The 24,498-nt window shown below is 34.8% G+C and overlaps 1 protein-coding gene across 1 annotated transcript in view; it reads left to right on the top strand.

Annotated features, from left to right (window-relative positions):
- Positions 1–6,104: 6,104 nt before the first annotated feature.
- LOC141506392 (coatomer subunit epsilon-like) overlaps positions 6,105–24,498 on the top strand; it is a 100,677-nt gene continuing 82,283 nt past the window's right edge. Inside the window, 2 exon segments of the mRNA XM_074213157.1 lie at positions 6,105–6,239; positions 9,793–9,977. Coding sequence (XP_074069258.1) covers positions 6,105–6,239; positions 9,793–9,977 — 320 coding nt within the window.

The raw sequence follows: 24,498 nt of genomic DNA, 5'->3' as shown, positions 1-24,498 counted from the left end.
TACCACTCCACTGTATATGCTATCTTTACCTAAGAGAATGTAGTCTTTTTGAGATCATGGGAGAGTAAGGGCAGTTTTACTTCTACATTTGTATCCCTAATCCTTAGCATAGTGTCTGGCACATAGCAAGTCTTTAATAAATGCATTTTCTTTCATTTATTTATCTGAAGTTAACTTTATCCATAAAATTAGAATATGCCAAGATTCCCATTCCTTATCCATTATTAATTATAAAAGTCAGAATCACTTTCCTTCAAAAATGGCATTTCTACTTCAGCTATCCATTCTTCCTTTTTTTTGCTTAAGAATCAGTCCCTTAAATCTCTCTCATTGGTTCCTTCATTTTCCAAGGATGAAAGGATCATCAAAACAAGTCAAGAAATGTTTAGCTCCTCTTGTTTGGACGGAAGAAATCTCTACAAAGTATTTGGACAAATAATATTCTCTATCATTTTTATACTTCTTTGTTAGACTAGTGAGTTAGTTTCTAAATTCTTTATTCTTTTTCTTTTTTTGTATAAATGTTCTATAATACATTCCAGTGGTAGTATCACACTCTTTGTCTCCCTAGATCTTCATCCAGATGCATTCCACCATGCTCTTCTTTCTTATGGTTCTTAGATTTCCTCACCTTCATATATTAAAACAGCTTCTCTATCACTTTTAGTCATATGCCATTGAATTATCATTCCATTTAAGAGTCATATTCCAATGATATATCTCATTCATTAAGTCTCAGGGATATCTACTCAAAGAGATCAGTTTTGCCTCCGTGAATTAAGAATCTAGATGACAATAGCAAATATTAATACATGGGGCATCTCTTCCAGAGGGGGGATTATTTATCTGGTGCCATGAAGTACTTAGAACTAGAAGATTCAGATAATTTCTTTTTTTAAGCAGAAGTATAGTTACAACTTCCCTTGGTCTTCAGTGAAGATGGAGTTAATGACTCCCAGGTAAAAGATCATTAAATCCTTTATAAATATTATTTAATTTGATCCTTACAATAACTCTGTGTAATTGGTGTTATTTTCTTCATTTTACATTTTGGGAAACTGAAACAGACAAAAGTTCATTTCTACACTTTTGGGTACATAGCTAATAAGTGTATGAATTCAGATTTGAATTCAGGTCTTCCTAACTCCAAGTTCGGCATTGTAGCCACTGTACCACTTTGTTACTGGTATTTGAACACAGTGATGAATCTTTCCTCAAAAGATTTCAATTTAACTTTAGATTAATAATAAGATTAATTATTTGATTAGTTGAGGTTTATGGAATATAATTTAGAGATAGCAATCATACAAGGAAGAGCACTTGGAAGTAAAGTTGAGTGATAATACATTTAATTAGGTTTATATAGTGTGTAGTGAAATGAGAATGGAGAGACTTCCATACAAATTCATATGTATTCTTCAAGGTGAAGCTAGAAAATGCCTCCAGCAAAAGGTGAGATTTGAAGAGAAACCAGGAGGAAGAGTTGAATAGGGAGAACATTCTAGGTATAGGAGAAAGTCAGTGTAAAGGTATGGAATAATGAAATGGAGTCTTATTTTCAAGGAATGGGAAGGACAGTGTCTGTATTATACAGGGAGGGTAGTAAATATATAATACAAAAAACCATGCAAAAATCTAAAAACTCAGGAAAGAGCCAAATTATGGAGGTTTTAACATGGGTAAGAATCATCCTATCTGAGAAGTCATGCTTAATATATATTCTCTCCTTATTTCCAAATCATAGATTCCCTGTCTTTCAAACCAAAGCTTCCTAAAAATCTTTCTTGATCTTTTCAATTGCTAGTTTCTTCCCTCCCAAACTATGCTGCATTCAATTATCAAAAAATTATAAATAATAAAATAAATTACAAAGCATTTGTAATTATTTCCTGTATTCTTGTTCTGTAAATACAAATATGTTTGTCTCCTCTTTCTGAAATTTATTTCCGTGAGAGAAGAGATTGGTTCTTTCTTGAAATTTGTTCCACCAGAACCTACCACAGTTTGGAGCACATTGTAGGAATTTAATAAATGTTTGCTGATTGATTGAAAGAAAATAAACACTAATGAGATCATGGAAATAGATTCATATAGGTATGCTTCATATTTAGGCAGTTAATGCTGGATATTAATACCTGAGATATTGATTTCTCTTATTTCTTTGAATTTTTTGTTTCTCACTATGTGGATGATCTTCAAGTGAGCAAAATTGTACTTAACATTGGTTAGAGGAAAAAATAACATCTGGGCTAGCATCTATGGGTGGAAGGATTAGACTCATTTATTTTCTGACCTGCCAACTGGGGCTGCCAATAAAGGAAGTTAATAGAAAGGATTCAAGGGAACTAGGAAGTATAAACTGCTAAATTGGAGCTTAATAAAGATAATCATGGCCTAATCATGAAATAATTACTATCTCAAACCTTCTAAGTACATGGCCTGCTAACTTCTCTTTCTACCTTGTCCTGTCCTTAACTATCATCTTAATTTTTCAATTTATCAGTGATCTAATCCTCTTTCAAATGAAGAAGATAATAATAGCAATAAATAGGCAGCCAGGCATGCAAATGCAATGCTATATAAATTGAGTTGTTGGGAATTAGGGCATATATATATATATATATATATATATATATATACATATATATATATATGTATATATATATATAACTAGATTGCTTCTTCTATATTGAATGTCATATTTGCCTGAAGCAGCTCTGAATCCAGCATCACTAGAAATATATTATAAACCCACAGTATCATGGAATCTTAGAGTTGAAAGGTACCTTCTATAGAATTTTCCTTCTGAATCTTTTCAAGACTGTCCTTTTTTTCTTAGAATAACCCCCCAACCCCCTTGTTTTAACCTATACAAATTGATAACATTTTTCAAATTTTAACTTGTGGGAACTTTTCTGAGCACCTAAGTTTTTAAACTCAGTTTTTAAGTCATTTTATTTATTTCCCCAATTATGTGCAAAGGTAGTTTTCAACATTCATCTATTTGAAAGTTTATGAGTTCCACAATTTTTCTACCATCATTCCTTCCCTCTCTCCTCCCTATGACAATGAATAATATGGTAAAAATTATATATGTACAAACATTCAATATATTTCTATATTAGTCATGTCATGAAAGAGAAATTAGAATTAGAAAATAAATGAGAAGAAAAGGAAAGCCATAAAAGAAATTTTTAAAAAGTGAACATATTTGGCTTTGCTCTGCATTCAGAATCCACAGTTTTTTCTCTGGCTGTTGATGGCATTTTCCTTAACTGATCATTCAGGATTGTTGATCACTGAACTGCTGAGAAGAGCTGCATCCATTATAGTTGATCATCTCACAATGTTATTAATGAATATAATGTTCTCTTGGTCCTGCTACTTCACTCAGTATCAGCTCATGTAAGTGTTGATAAGCTTTTCTTAAGTCTGGCAACTCATGATTTCTTACAGAATAATAATACTCCATGATATTTATAGCTTGTTCAGACATTCCCTAATAGATGGGTATCCTCTCAATTCCCAAATCTTTGCCACAATAAAAATAACTGCTCTAAATATTATTGTACATAAGGGGCTTTTCCCATTTATTTTGTTTGTTTCTTATTTTTTTCTTTTTTATGATCTCTTTGGGATATGAATCTAGTAGTAATATTTATGGATCAAAGTATCTGTTCAGTTTTCTTGTCCTTTGCATATAGATTCAAATTACTCATCCAATTGAATGGTTGGATGAATTAACAACTCCACCAAACAGTACATTAGTGTCCCAATTCCCCACATCCTCTCCAACATTGTTTATTTTCCTTTTTTATCATTTTAACCAATTGATACATGTGAGGTGATATCTCAGAGATGTTTTCATTTGTATTTCTCTAGTCAATAATGATTTTTTCATGTGATTATAGATAGCTATAATTTCTTCATATTAAAATTGCCAATTCATATCCTTTGACTATTAATCAATTGGAGAATGACTTGTAAACTTACAATATTGATTCAGTTTTGTTTGAGTCCTTTATCAGAAACACTCCTTGTGAAAATTGTTTCTTAGCTGTCTGCATTCTTCTAATCTTGATTGCATTGGTTTTATTTGTGCAAAAACTTCTGAATATACTATAGTTGAAACATCTATAATATAATTTATAATGTTCCCTATCTGATTTTCCAGGGTTTTTTTTTTTTGCAGTTTTTTTCAAATAATGAGAAATTAGTGTCTTTGGATTTATCAAATACCAGATTACTAGTGATTTAGTATTGTGTCTTTTGTACATAATCTAGTCCATTGAACTACTACTCTATTTCTTAGCCAGTACTAGGAAGTTTTGATGATTGTCCCTTCATAATATAGATAGTTTTAGATCTGATCCAACTAGGCCACCTTCATTTCCATTTTTTTTCATCAATTCCCTTGATATTCTTGACCTTTTGTTGCTCCAGACAAATTTTGTCACCATTTTTCCTATGTCTGCAAAATAGTTTTTTGGTAGACTGATTGGTGTGGCACCGAATAAGTAATTTAATTTAGGTAGAATTGTCATTTTTATTATATTATCTCAGGCTATCCATGTACAATTGACTTTTGTCCATTTATTTAGATCTGATTTTTTTAAAATGAAGAGTGTTCTATATAAGTTTTCATATAGTTTCTGGGTTTGTCTTGGTAGATAGATTCCCAAGTATTTTGCATTGTCTACAGTTATTTCAAATGGAATTTCTCTCTTGCTCTTGAACTTTATTGATCATATATAGAAATGATGATTTATATGAGTTTATTTTATATCTTACTACTTTGCTAAAATTAATTATTTCAATTTTAGTTGATTTTCTAGAATTCTCTTAAGTATATCACCATATTTTCCGCAAAGAGTGACAGTTTTATTTCCTCATTGCCTAATCTAATTCCTTCAATTTCTTTTTTCTTCTCTTATTGTTAAAGTTAATATTTCAAATTCAATTGAATAGTAATGGTGATAATGGACATTTTTATTTCATTTCTGATCTTACTGAAAATGTTGCTAGTTTTTCCCTATTATATATAATGCTTGTTGATGGTTTTAGATAGGTACTGCTTATCATTTTAAGGAAAGTTCAATTTCTTCCTATGCTCTCTATTTTTTTTTACCAAGGTTAGGTTCTGTATTTTGTCAAAGTTTTCTTTTAACATCTATTGAGATAATCATATTATTTCTGATAATTTTGTTGTTGATATAGTCAATTATGTTGATTGCTTTCCTAATATTGAACCATCACTGAATAGTTGGTATGATTCTTACCTGCTCATGTTGTATTATCCTAGTAATAACTTCTTGTAATCTTTTTGCCAAAATTTTATTGAAAATTTTTTGCATCAATATTCTTTATAAAATTTTCTTTGTTTTGATTCTTCCTGGTTTAGGTTTCAGCATCATGCTGGTGTCATAAAAGAAATTTGGCAGAATTCTTTTACCTATTTAAAAAAATAGATTATGTAGAATTGGAATTAATTATTGCTTAAATGTTTGGTGGAATTCACTAAATAAATCTGATCCTAGAGATTTTTTTCCTTAGGGAGTTTACTGATGGTTTCTTCAATTTCTTTCTCTGAAAGTATTTTGTTTTCTCTTTTTTAATCTGGGTAGCTTATATTTTTGTAAATATTCATACATTTCACTTATATTGTCAGATTTGTTGGAATATAGTTAGGCAAAATACCTCCAAATTAGGGGGGGGGTGGAAACAAGGTGGCTGCATGAGAACAGCTTTTCCTAGGAGCTCTCTCCCCCACATTCCAAAAATCCTTAAAATATTACTCTAATTAAATTTTCAAGACAGAATCCACAGAAAGATCCAGCAAGGCATTTCTCCAGCCCAAGGTAACCTGGAAGACCATGAGAAGGCTCTGTTCCCCCAGAATTGAAAGGGGCAGCAGCACAGCCAGGATCACCAAGCCTGAGTGACGTAGCTCCAGCCCTCAGGGAACAGTTCATGGGGCACCTGGGTCCCTGGAAGTGCTGGCTTGTGACAGCAGAAGAAGTTTCCTGACCTGCCAACCCAGGGAACAACAAGCACAACTTGGAAGATTAGTGGGAAAATCTCTGCCAGAGAGAGTAGAAGTCAGTATGGCCCCCAGTGCAGCTGAGGCCATCAGCCTAGCTGTGGCCCTCAATGTAAGCCCAGATCCCAGGAAACAGAAACAGGCCTATAGAGCTGCCCATCAGTTGCTCCTAGAGTGCTCAGTCCATGGAAGTATGGGAGTAGAGGAAGACTGTTGATGTCTCTCCTCCTCTGTCCCTAGGACAGGACTCTGGTGATTTGTCCACATTCAGACCCTGTCACTATCTGGGGGCTCACATTGCCATAAAGCAGGGACCCTCCTCATAGCTCCAGGGCAGAGGGGTGTGCTTATAATCATCCACAGACAGGAGGACTGCCCAGAAGAGCAGTCAAAACTGAAGGAACTGAAGTCCTTGTGGAGGTGTCCAAATAATACTCAGAAGCTCAGGAAGCACCCCAAAAGTAGGGCACAAACTGTGAAAATGAGTAAACAGAAAAAAAGGAACCTGATCACTTTGGTCCCATGGAAGATCAAAGCACACACTCAGATGACAAAGTTCAAGCTTTTGTATCCAAAGCCTCCAAGAAAATTAGGAGTTGGACTCAGGCTATGGTAGAGCTCAAAAAAAGAGTTTGAAAATCAAGTAAGAGATGTAGAGGAAAAATTGGGAAGAGAAATGAGGGAGATGCAGGAAAAACATGAAAACCAAGTCAGCAGCTTAGTCAAGGAGATTCAAAAAAATGATGAACAAAATAAATGTTAAAAACCAATTTAGGGGCGGCGGCTAGGTGGCACAGTGGATAAAACACTGGCCCTGGAGTCAGGAATGCCTGGGTTCAAATCTGGTCTCAGACACAATAATTACCTAGCTATGTGGCCTTGGACAAGCCACTTAACCCCATTGCCTAGAAAAACCTAACAAACAAAAAACAAAAAACAAAAAATAAACCAATTTAGGTCAAATGGAAAAAACAATCCAAAATACTGAGGAGAAGAATACCTTAAAAAGCAGAACTGGACAGATGGAAAAGGAGATAAGAAAGCTTTATGAGAAAAACAGCTTCAATGAAGTTAATGGAAGCTGATGGCTTTTCGAGGAATCAAGAAACAACAACAAAAATAACAAAAGAATTCAAAATTAGAAGAAAACATGAAATATCTCATGACCTGGAAAACAGATCCAGAAGAGACAATTTAAAAATTATTGGGCTACATGAAATTCATGATCAGGAAAAGAACCTTGACTATATTTTTAAAGAATTTCTATAGGAAAATTGCCCTGATATCCTAGAAAGAGAGGGCAAAATAGAAATTGAGAGAATCCACTGATCTCCTCCTGAAATAGATCCAAAATAAACAACTCCCAGGAATATTATAGCCAAGTTACAGAACTCCCAAGTCAAAGAGAAAATATTACCAGCAGCCAAAAGGAAAAAATGCAAAAATCATGGAGCTATGATCAGGATTACACAGGATTTAGCAGCATCCACATAAAGGTCTTGAAGGGCTTGGGCTATAATATTCCAAAAGGTAAAAGAGCTTAGAATGCAACCAAGAATCAATGACCCAGCAAAACTAAACATCCTTTTCTGGGGAAAAGACGGACATTCAATGAAACAGGGGAATTTTAAATGTTCCTGTTGAAATGACCAGAGCTGAACAGAAGTTTGATCTCTAGGTACGAGACTCAGGTAAAGCATAGAGAGGGTGGATGAGAAGGGTAAATTATGAGGGATTTAATGATGTTGAGCTGTATGTGTTCCTGTATGGGAAGATGATACTGATAACACATATGAACCTTCTCATTTAATAGAGCAGTTAGAATGAGCACATGTAGACATGGCACAGGAGAGGCCAGAAGTTGAAAGTATAATTTATTGTAAAAAATGGAGTCAATGGATAGAAAGGAAATGTACTGGAAGAAAGGAAAAGGAGAGGTAGAATAGACTAAGATATTTCATGGAAAATAGTCAAGAAATAGCTTTTGCATAGGAATGGAAGTGGGGAAGGTGAGGAGGAATGAGGGAGCCTTCATTATCATCAGAAATGGCTCAGAAAGGAAACAGCATACACACTCAATAAGGTATAGAAATCTAGAAGAAAAAGGAGAGAATGGGGACAGGGGGAAGGGAGGGGTGATGTGGGTGATGGAGGAGAGGGAAGATCATAGGGGAGAATAGTCAGATATAACACATATTATTTTTTACTTTTTTGAAAGGTGGTGGGATTGAGTAGCCTGTCTGGGACCATGGGGCCATGTGGTTGATGTGTCTCTGGGGTGGGTTGTAAGCTTGGGATCTCTTCACCCCAGGGCCGGTGTTCTGTCTGCTGAGTCACCCAGCTGCCCATGGCACACTTTTGAAGAGCGACAGAGTGAAAGAGGAGAGAGAAAATATAATAAATGATAGTGGGGAGAAATGGATGGAGGGAATTACAATCAGCAACAACCGTGGAAAAAATATGGAATTAACTTCTCCAATTGACTTATTATAAAGAATGGAATCCACCCCAGAGACAGAGCTCATATTATTGGAACATTGACTGAAGCACATTCTTTTTTTCCTCTTTCACTTTATTTCTTGAGGGTTTTTTTAACTTTTTGTGGGGGGAGGGGGGATTATGTTTATTCTTACAACAAGACTATTTCAGTAATGTGTAAATAAATAAAAATGTAAATAAAAATTTAAAAAAGTGTATAAATTTATATACCCAAAACAACAACAAAACAGCTCCAAATTATTACTTCAATTTCCTTCTCATTGTTGGTAATAGAACTCAGTTTTTAATTTAATGTTATTTTTTTTATTTCTTGATTTGTTGTAATTTATTTGAATGTATGCAACTTTCTTCAGGATGGAGGTTAATTTTGTTTTCCATTTCCAATGCCTAGTCCAGTACCTGGACTATAGTAGGCACTTCATATATGTTGGTTGAATGAATGAATGAATCAACTTTAACCAGTATCTGAAAAAGATCCCCCTCTGAACAACACTAAAAAGAATATTCAGCTTGCTCTCCAGTGAGTGGAAATATACTCCATCCCTAGATAATCCATTTTACTTAGAGATAGACCTAATCATTAAAAAGTGTTTCCTTGCATACCTTAACTGAATTACAAAAAAGGCATAGGTAACATCACAATAATAAGAGGAAATTTAATTTTCTTTTTCAGTTCTGGACAAACCAAGAAACCTAAGCACAGGGGAAAACATGGAAATTAATAAATTTTCAATACAGTCTCTAAAGAATAAACATATTTCTCAGTATTACATAATACTTTAACCAAAATAGATCATGTATTACAATACAGAGAAATTGTAAGTTATTAATTCAAAGCAAAGAAAGTAAATACATAATACACCATAATGCAATAAAATAGTAATCAGATCAGGGAACACTCTTCACACTCACTATAGAGTCTCCTCTCTTATCTACCCTCTCATGACACTTCTTTCCTCAAACCCTTTTTACTCATAGCCTTTTTATATAGTACACTGAAAAACTGAGGCACTATGTGAGAGCAATTTCTTTTCTCTTTATCCTTAGTTGTTTTCCCAATTCTCTTTTCCTTTATCCCTATTTCACTTGAAATGGTGGTTCTTCTTATCAAAGCAAATCCCTGCATCCTTGATTCCTTTCTGTTTTGTCTTCTCTAACCAATTGTCCTTCTTCCTTCCTCACTCTCACTGATCTTAAATGTCTCTGGTTCCTGATTGCCTTTCTGCTACCTAACCAAATTCTCAAAATTGAAGTTTCCAGACCTCTCAGCCCAGGGATTCCCAAGGTCATTTGAGGAATTTCAACAGAAAACTCTTCCAAACCAGAATGAGAGGGTAGTCTTGTCCACTGCAGGCCTCAGGGACCTAGGAGCAGACCTGGGTAGCCACCTGGCAGGGAGACACCCGGCAGCTGCTTCCAGAGCACCCAGCCATGTATGGTAAGGGGATCAGGGGAGAGTGTAAAGATTTCTTTGCTATCCCTGAGGCTTTGCTATCCTCTTGCTTCATCCATACTCAGATCCAGGTTGTAGTCTGGGGTCCCAGATTCAAGAAAAGGAGCTTTATTGCCATGGTGGACCCTCCTCAGGTTTCCAGGGCAAAGGGGAGAGCTTGTGGTCTGCCACAGACCAGAGCTTGTGCCAAGAGAGTAGTCAGAGTCTAAGACCTTGGAGGAATTAAAGCCCTTGGGAAGTATCCCTTAAAACATCACAAAACCCTCAAAAATTTGGGACAGTTCTTCCTCCACCCTGGGAGCAGAACCCATCATAACAAAGGGTTAAAATCAAGTCATAGGCTGGAGAAATGAGTAAACTACAGAAGAAAATAAATCTGACCATAGATAATTACTTTGGTTCTATGGAGGATCAAAATACAATTCAGAAGATAATAGTCAAAGTTTCTATATCCAAAGCCTCCAAGAAAAATATGAATTGATTCAGATTATGGAAGTACTCAGAAAATATTTTGAAAAATCAAGTAATAAAGGTAGAGGAAAAATTGGGAAGAGAAATGAAAAGAATGTGGGAAAATCATGAAAACCAAGTTAACAGATTGGGGAAGGAATTACCAAAAATGAAGAAAGATAAGAATTTAAAAAAAGAAGAAAATAACATCTGAAAAACCAGTTTGGATCAGATAGAAAAGACAGTCCAAAAAAGTCTATAAGGAGAACAATGCCTTAAAAAGCAGAATTGACCAGATGGAAAAGGAGATACAAAAGTTTGCTGAAGAAAATGATTCCTTCAAATGTAGAATAGAACTTTAGAAAACTAATGATTTTGTGAGAAGTCAAGAAACAATAAAACAAAAACAAAAGAATGAAAAAACAGAAGAACATGTGAATATTTCATTGGAAAAACAACTCACCTGGAGAACAGATCTAAGACAGATAATTTAAAAATGATTGGACTGTCTGAAAGTCATAACCAAAAACAGAACCTACTCTTTTTCAAGAAATTCTCAAAGAAAATTGCCCTGATATCTTAGAAGCAGAGTGCAAAATAGAAATTGAAAGAATCCATCAATTACTTACTGAAAGAGATTCCAAAATGAAAACAACAAGAAATATTATAGCCAAATTTCAGAACTCCAAAGTCAAGGAGACAATATTTCAAGCAACCAAAAAGAAACAATTCAAATATCATGAAGCTACAATTACACAGGATTTAGCAGATGTTACATTATCTCATAATTCTTGTAATATGATATTCTGGAAGGCAAAAGAACTTGGATTACAGTCAAAAATCACCTATCCAGCAAAACTGGATACACTCTTTCAGAGGAAAAAAAATGGATATTCAGTGCAATAGGGAGCTTTCAAATTTTCCTGATGAAATGACCAGAACTGAGCATAAATTTGATTTTTTAAAAAATTTTATTTATGGATATGGGTTAAGTGATTTGCTCAAGGTCACACAGCCAGGCAATCATTAAGTGTCTGAGGTTGGATTTGAACTCAGGTCCTCCTGACTCCAGGGCCAGTGCTCTATCCACTGCACCACTTAGCTGCCCCCTCAGAAGTTTCATTTTTAAGTACAGGACTCAGATAAAGAATAAAGAATGTGAATAGCAAGGGAAAATTATGAGGGACTTAATGATGTTGAACTACTTTTATTCCTGAATGGGAAGATGATGCTGTTAACTCATATGAACCTTCTCATTTATTAGAGCATTTGGAAGGAGCATATATAGACAAGGCATAGAAAGGAGCTGAATTTGAATGTATAATATAAAAAGATGGAGTTAATGGGAGATAAAGAATTGTACTGGAAGATGGGAAAGGAGGTAGAATGTAGTAAGTTATCTCATAAAAGAGAAAAAGAAAAAAACTTTTGCAATGGATTGGAAGGGGGGGAGTTGAGGGGGACTGACTGAGCCTTTACTCTCATTGGAAGTGGATCAGAGAGTAAATAACACAGAGATTCAGTTGGGTATAGGAATCTATCTTACTCTAGAGATAAAATATGAGAGGAAAGGGATGAGAATAAGGAGAGGGGAGGGGGAGTGTAGGTGCTAGAAGAGAGGAAAATTGTGGGAAAAGGTAGTTAGATACAAGACACTTTTTAGGAGGGACAGGGTGAAAGGAGAGAGAGCGAATAGAATAAATTGGCTAGTCTCAGAGGTGTGAGGTGGTATCTCATAGCTATATATTTTTAACCTACACCAAGTAACTGGCTTCCTCAATGAGGGGAGTGGAGTGGGACGAAGGGAGAAAATTTGAAATTCAAGGTTTTGGAACTAAACATTGAGTATTGCTTTTGCATATAGCTAGGGTAAAAAAATGTAAAATTAAAAATAAATAAGAATGAAAAAATTCACTTTAAAAATCAACTTGGTCCAGAAGAATTTAGGGACAAAAATGTTTCTTTAGAAACAAAAAAAAGTTTATTTACATTTTTGGTGTATTTAGCAGAAGCTAAGGGAGAGAAAGAGATTAGAAACAGCAACAGCAACAGGAATAAGTAGTAAGGATGGTAATAGGGACAAGAGAGTTTATCTGGAGGATCTAGCTTCTCAAGAGAGAACTGACTCCCCAAAGGAAGTCAATATCAACAAAAAAGGCAATAATGAAGGATAGAAGGACAAAAAAGAAGCTCTCTGGGAGCTCATACTTCCCAAGAGCAGGTTGACCTCCCAAAACAAAGATGTGCAAATCAAAGGAGTAGAGGGTAAGCTTTTAAAGGAGCAGGAATATGAGCTAATTAGGTATATGTAGATGGGAGGGTGCTGCTCATAGACCAAAGATGAGGTACCTAAGGACATCGTAGATGAGGGACAGTAGCTCAAAGACAATACTTTTAGGCTAAGGCAGGATTCCTTGTTTTGTTGATAGGGGCTTTTTTTGGACCTGGGACATAGATTTACTAAGTCTTGCCAGGGAGGGGCAAGGTACTTTACTAAAAACATCTTTGACCTCATCTTCTGTTTATGTAAGGCCAGCTTAGAGATTAACTCTTTGGCATGTTCAGTGTAGAAGGAACAGATTATTTTAGAACATATTTCTCTGTCCAATATTTCCTCTACTACAGTTCCTTTGGCAGAAATAAAGAAATGTCTAAGAAGAGAGTATCCAGGGAGTTAAATTCTGTACATGCTGAGTTTGTCTCCAGGACATCCAGTTTGAAATGACCAATAAAAAACTGGTGATGCAAGACTCAACTTCTACACCCTTCCATTTATTCTTTTTTCCAACAATAGCAGCACTAACTCTATTGTTAACCTGTTAGACCTTTCATATTGAATTTCCCCATGAAAATTACTTAGTATATATATATATATATTGAATTTATGTATGTACAGATTGCATTTCCTCCCATTAAAATGAAAAGTCTTTGAAGGCCAAAAAGAAACCCAACCCCCCAAAAAACCTTAAGAACATTCCCTACCAGTCATTATCTTGTTTCTCCTTCCTTTTGTGATTCAACTCTTAAAAAATCATCTATAGTTGGTGCTCCCATTTACTTCCTTACTTGCTTCAAAATTTTCTATTTGTAACTCAATCATTCAATTGAAACTGCTTTCTCCAGTGTTACCAATGATCCCTGACTTGCCAGATCTAAAGATGTTCTCTCATTCCCTCATCCCTCATCTTTCTTCACCTAACTTCAGCCTTTGTTTCTTCACAGGATTCTCTCTCTCTCTCTCTCTCTCCCCCCTCCTCTCTCTCCTGGTTTTCTTCTTACCTTTCTGATCATGTACACTAATCATGAGTTCTGGTTGGCCTTCTTCTCTGTTCCTTCTATATTATCTCAATGATCTTACCCAGTTCCATGAATTTAACAATTATGACACAGTTAGTTCTGTTCTGTACTTATCCAGTCCTAACCGTTTTTCTTAAAATCCAGGATTTCCTAAAATGAATATCCTATGGACATTTCAATATGTCCAAAATAGAGCTAATCTTTTCAAATTTTATTATATCTGCCTTCATGACATCTTTTACATGTCTCCTCTTCTATTTAATCATATAACCAACACTTTGGTTGAAGCTCTAATCAACTCATGTCTGAACTATTGCAAGAGAATTGTTGATTTTCCTCCTGCAGTCAGCTGCCAATGTAAGCTTCCTATTGTGCAGGTCTCACAATGTCATACACAAATATACATTAGGCACACAAAGACACAAACATACACAGATACATACACACACACACACACACACACCCTACTCAAGAAGCTCTAATGTCTTATTTTTATAATAATAACACAGGATAAAATATGAAAGTCATTTGTTATTTATAGCCCTTGAGGACCTGACCCTTGTCTTTCATTCTATGCTTAATTACTTTTGAGTCCAGATTACCTATTATTTTTCATTTGATCGCCTAAAAATATTTTCAATGATTCCTCATTTATGCTATAGTTTGAGATCTGGTGATGTCATGTCCTCTTCTTACATACTTTTTTCACATTTTCCCTTAATTTTCTTGGATTTCTTTTATCTCCAGTTTAGCTTTATAAATATTTCACTTAGTTCCTTAAAGTAAACCCTCAAGAATTGTTTTAATATGTAGATTAATGCTGATAGTATTATCATTTTAATTATTACATTTATTATTGCTTTTAACAATGAGATCTCCAATTGTGTCAGCTTTCTTCAATTTCTATAGTGTTTTGTAGTTTCAGTTAATATACATAGATATTTATTTATTTATTTATTTATTTTTAGGGTTTTTTTTACATAGATATTAATAGCAGTTTTAAATGAAACTCTTTTTATGTCTCATGCTGGATTTTGTGAGTAATATATAAAAAGACTGTGGGAAGGGTTTATTTAATATTCCATTGTTGTAATGATTAGTAATTATTTTGATTATTTGTTTCCAATAAATTTCTAGGATTCCCTAAGAAAATTATTTTGTCTATCAAAATGAAATAATTTTTGCTCTGTCTGACTATGTTCACTATCTCAGTTTCTTTTTCTCTAATTATTGCTGTAGGAGTATATCTAAAATTAAAGATATAATGATAATGATGATGTACTTCCTATTATATACTTTACTTTTGGAAAGCCTACTAATATTTCCCTCATAAATGGCATTACTTTTAAGTGTTAGATGAAAAACTATTGATTAAGGAAATATATAATTATTCCTATGCTCTTTAGAGTTTTTGGCAAATGAATACTGTATTTTTCCAATAAATTTTCTATTATTTTCATTTTAACATGGTCTATTTGTAATTCTTCTAGTGTTGAACCAATTTTGATTTCCTGGAACATATCCAAGCTATCATGATTAATAGTTTTTTACACATGTTACTATGGCCTATTTAATTATGTTCTATTCAATATTTTAATCAATATTTATCAGTAACATTGAGTAATTCTTTTCATATTGTTTCATCTCTTTCTGGGTTAGGTTTCAAGACCATTTTTGTCACATAGGAGTTTAACAAGGTATTTTTTAATCTCTATGTTTGTAGACAATTTATATATCATTCTTTGAATAATGGATAGAAACGACTTGAAGTTGATATGATGATGGATATTTTTTCTTAAATTTTGGGAGGGGTGAATTTATGGTTTCTTCATTCTGTGTTTTTTTTCTCATTTTGATAATCTGTATATTTCATGTTTTTGTAAAAACTCCTCCATTTCCTTTCTGATTTCAATTCTGTTAGTGTATAATAGAATGTTATGCTTCTGACAATTTCATTTATCTCATTTATCTCTTTTTCTTTTGAATATTTTCTACTTTCATTTTTTATGTTGATAATTTACTTCCCCTGCTCACTTTGTATGCTAATGGTTTGATTAGTCTTTTCAAAAAGTAACTTTTAGTTTTATTTATCAAATCTCATAGTCATGTTGCCAATTTTTTTCTTTTCATTAATTTTCAAAAATTTCTTAATTTGAAGAGGTAGGCTAATTTATTGGGTTATTTTTGGGGGAGGGGGTTGTTTTAAGTTGCCTGCTCAATTATCTGAGTTTTCCTGCCCCAATTGAAGAAATGTTTTAGCAATAAAGAACAATTTCCTGATTTGTGTATGTTGTCTAATTATCAATTTATTTATGCATTCATATTTATTTTAGTTTTGTATGCCCTCTTTACAAAAAATGATCGTATGTTAGAATTTGACAAAGACTCACAGATACAAAAGGCAGAAATATTAAACACACAAACTCCAGACCAAAACAGAGTAGAAACCGAGATTAATTTTTTTAGGTTTTTTGCAAGGCAAACAGGGTTAAGTGACTTGCCCAAGGCCACACAGCCAGGTAATTATTAAGTGTCCGAGACTGGATTTGAACCCAGGTACTCCTGACTCCAAAGCTAGTGCTTTATCCACTATGCCACCTAGCCACCCCAAGAAACCAAGATTATTAAAGGAGGGATTAGAAAGCTAAGAGCAGTCACACTGAATTCTTAGTCTTGACTTTCAAAGCATAATCTAGGAAATCTGATTATTCTTAAAAACTTCTTGGTTTTCTGCCCTTCCACATTCTTGGCCTATGACTTTTAAAGTAGCCTGTGATACTGGTCTTTTGACCTTGCTTTCTCCCACAGACCTGGTTGGGATAAAGTGGTTTTGGTACTCTGTCCCCCACCACAGCCCTGTAGTGGGATACTTAATGAATCCAGGCCTTGGCCTTTCCAACAATCTTGGTTGAGGATATCCAGCTAACATTATATCCACTTCCTCATTCTTAGGTGGGAGTACTACATTTGAATTTTAAAGGCCTTTATGGGTCTGCCCCTTACCTAAATTCTTAAGTAAGATACTGACACTGATTAGACTCTACTTCTGTTTCCTCTCAAATTTCTAGACAGTTTGTGTGAGATATGATGTCCTAGATGCTGAAGTCTTAGTCTGTGTACACTCTATTGTCTCAACTATCTTATCTCTTGTATTTCTATGTCCTCTGTATAATTTTGTTTCCCATTGTCCTTGAAGTGACTCTATGGAGAACTGGACTTGGTTAGAACCATTTCTGTTGCATTTTTTCTCTGGAGTTTTGTGTACTTAAAGTTAAAAATTCTGATAATGCAAAGATAAGCTAACAAAAATTAACTCCTAGGGTGACCATCAAGAAACAAAAGCATCTTTTCATCCTTGCATCTGAAAAATAATCATGGCCAAGGTTTACACTTGGTCATGAATATAAATTACTGGATTAATATCTAATTGACTGACTTTGCTAACTCAGAAATTAAGAAACTACAAGTATATCAGAAAGAATTTTGGCTACATAAATGTGTTGGTAAAAGTGATACACAGCTTGTGCAGTATTATAATGATTACAGCTGTTTAAAATGGGAAAAAAATTGAGTTAGAATTGTTTCTTTCCAGTTACCTACTGATATATGTCTACATATCCTTATAGTACACTTCACAGTGGTACTGGGTGCTGATAGGAGATACCATAATGAGAATAATTCACCTTTCTTTTCTCTGAAGCCAAGCCTTGTTACAAGAGCAAAATACTAAATCCCACTAAAAGCTTGACTTGGTTGTTGACTGGAAACATTTCTAAATAAGGTGAACCTTTGTGTAAAGCTGCTGCTTGAGCTGGAATGATTAAAGCACTGTCAAAAATCTCTTAATTACTGATTATTCAAAATAGAGAGAACAGGTAGTAGGAGAGGCAACCCAGAGAAGAGACCTTCGATAATTTCAAATGCATAATAATCTTAGTTTGAAGACAATGACAATAAACAAGAAAGGCAAATAGATTTCTATCTTTGTGAACCTCAAATGACAGTAGTTGAGGAAGCCATATGTAAGAATATCAGATTTAGAAATAGCAGGAAAAGAAATAGGTTGTCCTATGATAGATTATCACTGTAGGGAGAGGGATGATCCCTCTTATAATCATTGCCAGCAAGATTCTTACCAGATTCTTCCTTAATAAACTGATCTTTTCCCTGGAAATTGGTTATCAGTCTGAAAGCCAGTTTTATTTCAGAAAGAGCCAAGGAAGTGTTGGCTGCCCAAAAACCCCAGGAGAAATGTTTGGAGAAGAATAGAGGTTTGTAGACAACATTCATGGATCTGATCAAGACCTTTGATACTGTTGGTCATGAAGGCTTGCACAAGATCATGGCAAAAATTAGTTGCCCAGAGACATTTATCAATAAAGTATCCCCGATTTCATAATGGCATGCCTGCATGGATTCTGGGAAATGGACAATATTTCCATGTTTCCCCAGTCACCAATAGCAAGACTGTGAGCTTGCTCCCATGATTTTTAGCATGATATTTTTATAATGTTGACAGATTCCTTCAACAAGGATAAAAATAGCATAAAGGTCAATCACTATACTCATGATAAATTAATTAACTTGAAAAGAAACAAACCAAGACTAAAGTGAAAGGAGAATTGATACATGATTTTTTTTTGTAGATGATTGTGTATTCATGTAGCCCCTGAGTCTGAGATACAATAAAGTATGTATTAATTCTGTGCTGGCCTAACAATTAATACCAAGAAAGCAGAGGTTCCCGCTCAGTCAACACTGCACTGTCCGTATATGGAATTGTCAGTGACAGAAATGGAGAAATTTTGAATGCTATGAATAAGTGCTTTGCTATGAGCAAAGCAGAATTGTTATGACTTCAAAGAAATGTGAGAGAAGCAAGGTTAGAGACATTTAAGATCAAGGAAGGGAAAAAAGAAAGATACTCTAAGAAAAGCAAAGGAAATCTTTACTACTTATGTCAACTTAATGGTGAAAACTAGACTGGATAGCAATGCATTTATGTGAGAATGAAGTTGATTAGATATTACCATATGGAGAGTATTATCCAATGGAATAACATTGATAGGAACAGAGTATTTTAGTGGAGTACTCCTTAGCTATGAGTATAACTTACCTATTCATCATTTAATCAATGACTTGGATGAAGTCACAGAAGATATGATTATCAAATTTGTGGATGACACAAATCTGAGGACTATTACACTGAATGACAGCTGCTAGCAGGTTGAAGTGAACAAGAGAAAACTTAATGGGGAAGAATATCTCTCAGAGTCCTACTCCAGTGCCCAGTAGATAGTGTGGAGTTGATCTTGACATTTACAAAACTATGCCAGAAGACTTTCTGTTGAGTCAGGAAGGGTTTAGGTACAGATGTAGCAAAAAATAGTATTTCCTCTTGCTATACCCAGAGAAGTTCATCATGTATAGAATAGCTAATAGGTGATGAATCAGTTCTTTGGCAAAGGACATGATATTTTAAATTTTCCTGTTCATAGTACCTTAACTCTTGGTGCACTAAACTCTGAGAGTGTGTTTGAAGAGAACTCAGGATCTAGAATCAAAGAATCTGAGTTTGAATCCTTGTCCTATCACATACTACATGTGTTTTCTTTTTTTAATATAAATATTTTTTTCCAACTACTTACAATAATAGTTTTTAGCAATCATTTTTTCAAGGTTTTGAGTTTTTACATTTTTTCTCCCTCCTTCCTTCCCTTCCCCTCCACTGACAGAAGGAAATTTGATATAAGCTTTACATTTATAACCATGCTAACATAGATCAACATTGAATGTGTTGTAAGAGAAGAATCAGATCCAAAAAGAAGATAGAAAACATTAGAGAAAACAAGTTTACATAATATATAATATAACTTTTAAAAATTGAAGATACTAAGTGCTGGTCTTCATTTAAATTCTAGTTTCTTCTCTGGATAAGGATATTATTTTCAAAGCATTTTCCAACACAAGCTCTTTAAATGTTTTTAAAAGTTTATTATTGTACTGCTGACATGAACAAGTCTATCATTTTGATCATTATGCCATGTTGTTGTAGTATGTATAATGTTCTTCTGATTCTGCTCATTTCACTCCACATCAATTCACTCAAGTATTCCCAGGCTTTTCTGAAATCCGATTCCTTATGATTTCTTATAGTATTCCATCACATACATATAGAGCAATTTCTTCAGCCATTCCCCTATTGATGGACATCCCCTTGATTTCCAATTCTTTTCCACAACAGAGATGATTGAATATTTTTGTATATGTGGGATTTTTACCCTTTTTCATGATCTCTTCAGGATACAGACCCAGCAGTGGTACTGCTGTATCAAAAAGTATGCACACATTAATTGTCCTTTGGGCATAATTCCAAATTGCTCTCCAGAAAGGCTGGATCAGTTTACAGCTCCACCAACAATGCATTAGTTTTCCAGTTTTCATACATCCCCTCTAACATTGATCATTATCCTTTCTAGTCATATGGCCAAGGTACTGGCCAAGGAGAGGTATGAGCACACATGTATTCTATTTTTTTTTTTTTTTGCAAGGCAATGGGGTTAAGCGGCTTGACCAAAGCCACACAGCTAGGTAAATTATTAAGTGTCTGAGGCCAGATATGAACTCAGTTACTCCTGACTCCAGGGCAGGTGCTCTACCCGCTGTGCCACCTAGCTGCTCCCACACATGCATTCTTGAAAAATCTCTCAATCTCTTTGGGCAGCAGTTTCCTCATCCTTAAAATATCAAAGTTGAACTAAATGACCTCTAAGATTAAAAGTCTAAATCTATGATTTTATGATTTTCCCCCCAGTGAACAAATTGATATATACTGCTGGAGAAAATAGTCACTTTCAGATTCATGCTACAAATGAAATCATAAAACACAGAAGTTTTAGCTGAATGAAATAATAGTCACAGGATATCCTCAAAGGAATCCTCAAGGGAAAGAATTAGCTTTCTTTGTGGATCCAGGGAAAAGCAAAGCAAAACAAAACAAAACAAAAAACAAAAGATCCTCATGAAAGTAATTTGTATCTTATGTGTTGATAACTGTTTTAGAGGATGAAGAAGTAGGGATATTCTACAAAGAATTTGTTGATTAAATAAACATGAAATATTATTTTCTACTAGCATTGAAAAAAGAAAATGGCAGCATAGTGAGGCAATTACCTATTCTGATATTTAAACCCTATCCTTTGTGATAGGATTCTGTGTTTGGAAATAATTTTAAAAAGCAACAAACCTCATTTCTAGTCCTTGGTTGTTTGTGCTTCATTTTTGAAGAGAATAAATGACATCACAGAGTGGTCTTATTTTGAACATGAATTACATTTGATTGAGTCTGAGTTGCACAAAATTGTCAGTCTCACTTTCTTCTAAGAATCAACAAAATCCAGTGGCAAGAAAAAAAAGTCAAGAAAACTGGCAATGATCAAGGAAGCTTACATGATCCTGGGGTCTTCAATGTCTGACCATGCAGTAAAGAGGGTTTGGGAAGGACTAGACCTCTGGTATTAAGGCTTGCTGAGCCTTTTGTGCCCACCTGTCACTTAACTCTCACCTATGACTCCAAGAAGCTATAACATGTCTCCAGACAGGCTAAAAACAGATTGCAGGTAACTGATAGGTTACTGTCAGACCTATGGTGAGTAAGCATGTCTACTCCAAGCTTTTGAAGACTTCCCTTTACAGAATAGCTAGATGAGAACGATTTGTTCCAACATCCATAAGGCAATTGAAGCAGATTATCTGGAACACCGAGGGCTTGATATTTAACTAGGTATAAGATATAAGGCTAGTCATTTAACCTTTGTGGACCTTAAACTATTTCCTAGTACTTTTCTTCTAAGACAGAAGATTGTAGTACTAGAAGAGACCTTACAAATTGTCTAGTTGAATCTTTAATTTGAAAGATCAGTACTTGAGACACAAGAGTTAAAGTGACTATCTCAGGATTCCACTGGAATTAAGTAGAAGAGCCAAGTTTCTTAGAGCAGATTGAAAGCTCTGGTACTGAAGAAACATCTTCTATCAAGAATTCCTCATGCTATTAAATCATGAATTCTCCACACATTTCAATATTTGACTTAGACAAAAACAAGAAGCCAAAAATAATACAATGTATACAGAATTGGTCTTGAAGTTAAGGAAGTCTGGGATCAAGTCCTGACTTGGATGCATGCAGACTATATAATCTTAAGTAATATACTTCTTAAATTATCAGGGCAATTTGATGTAATAAATTTAAATCTATTTTGGGATGTAGTTAAGTGATACAATAGATAGAGCACTGGTCCTGGAGTCAGGAGGATCTGAGTTCATATCCAGCCTTATAGCTGTATGACCTCGGGCGAGTCATTTAACCTCCATCTACTCAAATTTCCTCAACTGTAAAATGGAAATAATAATAACTAATTCATAGGATCAAATGAAATAATAAAGTACTTAGCATGTGTTAAGTACTACATATTAATGAAGAGGAGGAGGGGGATGAGGAGAAGGAGACTGAAGATGATGAGGTAATCTAGACAAGTGGAAGAACTTTCTACACTGAGAATTCTATACACCAGTGAAATCACAGGTGTAGACCAGAAAATAAAGAACAAAAATGTATAGCTGTTTATACAGTAGGAATTCCATAAATATTTATTGATAAAGGAATAGGAGGGTTTGAAAATCTCCTCCCTTCTACATAGAAATTTCCAGCTCAAAATTGAAGTATCTGAATAAAATGTAAAGGAAATTGGAAAATCAAAGTATTTCCAGAACTCATGCTCCTTACCTCAAATAGTAGAGGAATTTTTCAGGGACAAACACATTTAGGATATGGAAGTCAAAAAAATATAGCCGCATGAACTATCAATATGTGTTCCTACATAAGGAAAGAAACTGCTCCTTCTGTGAATGTTGGAGGGAAAGAGAGAAGAACTTTTCTGGTATGTTTCATTTTATCTTATGATTCCATTCCATTGCTTCCCTGGTCCCTGAGCTCTAAGTGGAGTAAAGAGTAGATGAGACTAAATTATTTAAACTTGGTCCTTCTCTTCATTAGTTTATCCCATTTCCCCTCTGAGCACAAGCCTCCCCTTTCCTTCTTAGGAGAGGTCAAGCAGCCTTCCTCCAATCTCCTGGGACATTTAATGAATTCTAGGAAGGGAAACACCAATACCCAAAAGGCAATTTGAGTAAGGGAACCAAGGAATGTCATGTTTGTCATTCTGTCTAATGACAATGAATATTCCCAGTAATGAAAGGGGTAAACAACAGAGCAGTCTGTGTGCTTGTATTTTTAGCCTGCATACAAGAGGCTCACAACCTTAATTTTCACAGCAACATAAATATTATGCCTATAATTAACCATGAATATTTGATGAAGTTTGAGAGCATTATCTACACTTGCTTAATATCGCTAAATGTCATTCTAAATTCTGGATGCCTTTTAAGTATGGAAAGGCTTGGTGTATGCTGCCAAAAGTGCCTGGTGGAAAATTACACCTTAGTCAGAACAATCACCAAGTAAATAGGTAATAATGGGTGCAGATTTTGTACATGAGTTTGACACAGAGCATAAAAATATCTGAGGATACTGAAGACTGAATCTCTATAAAGAGGATTCTAAATGGGGAGAACAGTCATTCCCCATCAGAGAGATTGATGCATTTCTCAGAAGTATTTTCCACATATGTGGACCCTCATTAAAATGTCCTAGGTTGGGAGAGTAGGGGGATAGATTTGTAGGCAGGTGGTTGGTTTTTACTCAGTAATTGCCATGTTTGGGTTAGAGAAATTAATGAGGCAGGCCAAGCAATTTCAGTGTCTATTCTGATTCTAGGGGAAGGATGTTTTCCCCTAAGCAGCAAGGGTTTTTGCCAGGGAAAAAAAAAGATAGCATTCATTTGCCATTCTTCTATGACTTATATTGCTTATGATAGAATCTAATATGCTAATTACATTTAGACAAAAACCTCTTTAACTCTTCATTTCCTAACTGTCTATGTTCCTTCATTTATTTTTTTTGTTCAAATAGTACATATATATTGGACAGAGTACAGAGGGGCACTTCAAAGTTTAAATGTAAAATATGACTGTCAAACACAATGACTAAGGTGTCTAGGTTGATTTGACTGAGGCTTATGCCATGCAAACCCCAGCAACGTTTGGTCCCAAACTACATTTATAGTTGTCCTTGCCACTAGACTCAGGTGGCTCTAGATGAGAAAGTGAGGTTGGTGACTTAAATCCAACTTACTTGCAAGTCATGGCATCACCTAGGGATATCATAGTTTTCAAGAGTGAAGGATAAATAACAGTATTTCTAGTCAACTCTCATTATTCTGATTCAGCTTCTACAAATCCAGTAATTTCTACTTTTGTAAGTTACTAAGTCAATAATCAACAAGGATTTATTAAGTTCTTATTATGTTCTAGGAACTTTTCTAAAACTGGGGAATACAAGCAGAAAAAGATCAAAGCAATACCTAGCCTGAAGGAGCTCACAGTCTAATTGGGAAGTCAACATATGAAAATGATGTATTCATCAAAAAAACTCATCAGACTCTCAAGGACATGAACATTGATGACATCCACCAACCAAAACTTTAATAAAGCTTTGGGGTTAGGGGTGGCTAGGTAGCATAGTGGATAAAGCACCAGCCCTGGAGTCAGGAGTAACTGGGTTCAAATCTGGTCTCAGACACTCAGACAGACCTAGCTGTGTGGCCTTGGGCAAGCCACTTAACCCCATTTGCCTTGCAAA

The sequence above is a fragment of the Macrotis lagotis genome, chromosome 1 (genome assembly GCF_037893015.1).
Source record: "Macrotis lagotis isolate mMagLag1 chromosome 1, bilby.v1.9.chrom.fasta, whole genome shotgun sequence".
NCBI lineage: Eukaryota > Metazoa > Chordata > Mammalia > Peramelemorphia > Peramelidae > Macrotis > Macrotis lagotis.
This window is presented reverse-complemented; position numbering and strand designations above follow the sequence as displayed.